Source organism: Pinus tabuliformis, chromosome 9 (assembly GCF_031772625.1).
Source record: "Pinus tabuliformis cultivar Carrire ecotype Pingquan chromosome 9, CPIR1, whole genome shotgun sequence".
Taxonomy (NCBI): Eukaryota; Viridiplantae; Streptophyta; class Pinopsida; order Pinales; family Pinaceae; genus Pinus; species Pinus tabuliformis.
The window spans coordinates 616,921,781-616,926,307 of NC_142307.1; the positions used below are offsets into that span (position 1 = coordinate 616,921,781).

Consider the following 4,527-nt stretch of genomic DNA (forward strand, 5'->3'; position numbering starts at 1 on the left):
CGCGAATGCGGTCGTAAATCTTCTCTCGCCGTCTGGAGCTTTGTTTTCGTCAATCTTTGCCGCAGACGAGGAAAATGTGGTTCGCTATGTGTTTCCATCCGAGCGCCTTCCGGCGTGGATTCGTCACATGCTTCAGTCGGAGAGGGGTTTGTATATCTTATCTGAAGTCTGCCCTGCTTTATTTAAAGACCGATTGAAGGAGGACGGCCATGGAGGAGGATTCAGGTGCAGTTGAATGCATTTGAGTATTTTATGTTTTGGTTTGCTTATTACGCTGTATGCAAAGATAATGATATTATGCATCGTTCGGATTCGGATGAAATGAAATTGGGGTTTAAGAAGGCTTCCCGGTCTCGTTTCGAGAAATGGGCGTCTTCTCTGCATAGTTTGCACGGTAGCCATGACAATGGAAGGCCTGTGAAGTTCAATTCTAGCCCTTATTTGCATCTTCTGAATTTGTATCTACACAAATTTGTTCCTATATCTGATTTTTGTGCTCCCAGTGTGTCTGTACATCATTTTTTCGAGGAGAATCCATCGATATTTTCTCGCGCCGAGTTTGTTGTTCATACCTTTGTACAGTTTTGGTTAGTGAATGACGATTTTTCGCCCTTACCTTCACGGGTTTGCCAGTCTTTTGGTATTTTGTTACCTGTTAATAATCGATATCATAGGTATGGTCTCCCCAGTGTAGAAATCACAGAGGCTGTGAAAATACTGGTCAATTATGTAAGCAGTACTTTGTGTTGTCCTCAAGAAGAGTTGAATTCTGGATGGAGAGTTGCATCACAAATGGATACCTTGAGATTAAGGTCATTTTCCTTGCCACGGAGTAGTTTGGTTGTGCCTGCTACATGGTCCCTTCTGTTATAGAGGCCTTTGTACAGGTTTATATTACGAGCTTTCAGTTATTGGCCAGTAGGTGCTTGTCTGAAGAAGGCTACACACATTATTGATCTATGGTTGGATTATTTACAGCCTTGGAATATTGGTGAAGAAGGCGAAATGATGCCCGCTCTCGAAGAGGATCATTATTTGGAGGCAGAGAATAAGATGCTTAGGGATAGGGATCAACGATTGTCTCCACTTTCAGGTAGCTTGCTTCAAAAGCAAAAGACTGGTACTGATTCTGTGGGATCATTAGTAAAAAGAAGCACGAAAGAAAGTTGTTATGGATATAATGATCATTGGCAAAACTATGTTCTGGCTAATTATCCTTTTTATAGCTCTCTTGTTGTTCAGTTTCTTGTATTTGCCCACAAGTTCGTGCACATCAATACCAAGGCAGTTCTTCAGATGACTCACAAGGTGCATTGCTCTTTCCTTTATTCTATTATGTCTTATTGATAATAGCAAGGAATAGATGAATAAACTTTGACACTTCAAGCAAGACCCCATGTTTATTTAAAGCAAGATCCAATGGTGGATTAAAGGTACTTATTTCAAGGTAGGATCAACAATTAGGATTATTATACCTAGGTTTTGTATCTAGAAAATTCAGACATGAGGAATTTACTTTTGGAAGTGTGAAAATCAATTAGTTGGAACTTCCTCTTGCATGGGAATAATCACATAGCAGGAAAGGAGAAAAAGTGTTGTCCAGATCCGAATGTAGATTGCTGCCTTTTAAATATTGAATTTGCCTTGCTGTCAGTGCTATATTAACAGAAAAATTCAACATTAACAACAAATGATCCATTCCTGATAGATTAAGTTATGAGCAGTCTTCATGCATGTAAATGTAGGCTTGAATTTGATATAATTGTTTATTAGTTTAACAGACAAAAAATGTCCTTGGTTTATTTTATAGGCGTTTAAACTATCTTTCTTATTTTGCACTCAAATGCTTTGTATGTGAAAATTACGTCGTGTTATTGAAACTTAATTTGGTTGTTAATTCAACAAACAAATAATTGTCTGTGGTTTAAATTAGAGACATTTAGATTAGCGTCTATTTTTTGGATCTCAAATGCTTTGTGTCTGAAAAATACCTATCCAACTTATTATTTTATGTTGACAAATTCATTGTAGTTTAAATAGTTGTAGACAAGATTTCCAATCAAATAGCTAAGCACACCATCTATTTACAGTCTTTTGTGGAGGGTCATTTCCATAAATTATCATGTCTATTGCTCGAGAAACAATGGGTAAATTCAGCCTGATGTCATTGCACTGAAGTTACTTCTATTTGATAATTCAGCGAGCAATTTATATGCTTCATGTTTTGGACGAGTTCTGCAAAGAAGGATTGAGTTTTGCATTTTACATCTGATAGGTACTTCGCTAACTTTGTATAATGGGCATAGATATTGAATGGATATGGACAAACTTGTGATCCCAACCCAAACCTGGTTTGACTATGCAATTTTGAAGAAAATGTTTTTTGGTATATTCTTATGCACTGTCAAGGGTTCTCAACACAAATTGGGAGTGATCATGTTTGCTGTCTTTATAGTATAATTGGGCTAGGAGGCTCATTTTACAGCCCAGTGTGAACGTGATGTGTAAGTATGTCCGTGCTCAACTTGGACTCTAGAGTTGACATGTGTCCCTCTTAAAATAAAAATAAAATATTCTCTAAATAGAAAAGTAATGTTGGCTATAATAAAAAAGAAAAAAAGAATATGCTATACATGTTTAATTAGTTATCCATTTGACCTATAATATAATTTCATGTAAAGTAATTAGAAGTAAAAAAAATTATGCGAGTAAGATGTTTAAACCTTATACTTTTCAAAAAATAAGTTAACACTTTATATAAATAAATTACTTGAAGATCTATATTAATAACTTGTGTGAATATCAACTTATGTGAATCCGTGCTTAAGATGGATCCATGCTGGTAAATCATAATGCTTTTCTGACCAAAAAATGTCCTGAATGTGTGTAGTAAGACTTGAAGATCTATATCAATAACTTATGTGAATATCAACTTATGTGAATCCGTGCTTAAGATGGATCCATGCTGGTAAATCATAATGATTTTCTGACCAAAAAATGTCCTGAATGTGTGTAGTAAGTCTGTTGCTTTCAAAGAAAATTGAAGTCCTAAGTTTCTCAAATCTTTCCCTATAACTGTCTGGATAATGTTGATATGCCAATAGTCGGCATTCGTAATCCATTCTCAAGTCACATAAGAAGTGAGTGCAACTCAATGTTACTTAGGTGGATCATGGTTGGGTGGGCAGTGGTCTTGCCTGAAACCTTGCGTTTCCTGCCAAGTTTGATGATTTTTTTTTAATGTCTTATTGAAAATGTTCCTGGATTTCAATATTTCACTGTTTTAGCTTGATCTTCTAACAAGTTCACTTCTTTGATAACGGTAGCAGTTGGTGGTTATTATTTCTAATTTGTTTCTTTTATCCAGATAGAAACAATACTTGAAATCCAATTTACATTCGTGCATTTTCGTTGTATATTCATGATCACTTTAATTTTCAACAGGTTTGGTATTTGGCTGAGATTTATGTCAGTTTATACTGGAGTTCATAGTACATGTATAATTTTGTTTGTTAATGTATTTTCTGACAAGTATATCAAATGGGATTCAAAAGGGTGGACTGTGGTTATTCACAGTTGAATTTCCATGCGTATTTCATTGTATCATTAGAACTGAGATATGTAATGGCAATAACATCTTTTTCTGAACGTGTCCTTTGCAGTGTTACCTCTATTCTTTGCTTTTCCAGAAAACCGGTTTTATAATTTGTTAAAGTCTGTTGTATTCTAATGTAATATTTTGTTTTCATCTGTAGGTATTAAGTGTTTTGGTATCTTCAAAAGAGCTACTGTGTCTTATTCGAAGCATAGATTCGACATACAATGATGTGAAGTCGGGAAGTGCGCCATGCTGTTTTGACAGTTTGCATAAGGTTGTGCCTGCCATCCGAGAGCAGCTACAGGTCTTCCCTCTATGACCTATACAGTGTTCTGACGTAGGCTACCTTATCTAATGCACCATTTTTAAAAAGGTTTTGTTTGGAAAATGCCTCATTATATTAAGATGTTTCTTTGTGACTACTACAGGACTGGGAGGGTGATTTATCAAATTTTGAGAAAGGCAGTGAAATTACTCACTCTCCTTCGCAAAAAGAAACACGGATGTTGCAACTTTTAAGCACCAGTGATAGTGGAGGCCATCAAATGCTAAAGGTAAGTTTTGTGAATAGTTTCTCTTTATCTCTTTCTTTTTGCAAGACTCATTTGGTTGATGGATAGGTTTATAATTTATTCTGCCCGTACATCAAAATTGGAACCTTACAAAGATAATTCCTTACAAACATTAATTCAACAAAATTTTTATTTATGCCATTATAAGGAGGTAACTGCATCAGTAATTGTTTATATTAATTTTCCCAGAGAAAGATGTTCCCTTAACTTGCCCACATATTAACTGTTCCAAGTGAGGAAGTTGGTACATTGTCAGAGTGATGGAATCCCCCTTTCTCCCTCCTTTCCCTGTATTTTTTTTCTGGGTGAGGAATGGAATTGACTTCTAGTTGAAATACCAGCTGGTAACTGGACAAA

General features: G+C 35.8%; 1 protein-coding gene across 1 annotated transcript; it reads left to right on the forward strand.

The window, feature by feature from the left end:
* The first annotated feature begins 297 nt into the window (after positions 1–297).
* Positions 298–4,152, forward strand: LOC149150095 (uncharacterized). The gene is made up of 5 exons (XM_089442695.1): positions 298–587; positions 675–729; positions 874–1,308; positions 3,756–3,935; positions 4,027–4,152. The coding sequence occupies exons 1-4, from the start codon at positions 298–300 to the stop codon at positions 3,915–3,917; spliced, it is 942 nt and encodes a 313-aa protein (XP_089298821.1). The 3' UTR covers positions 3,918–3,935; positions 4,027–4,152.
* The last annotated feature ends 375 nt before the right edge of the window (positions 4,153–4,527 follow it).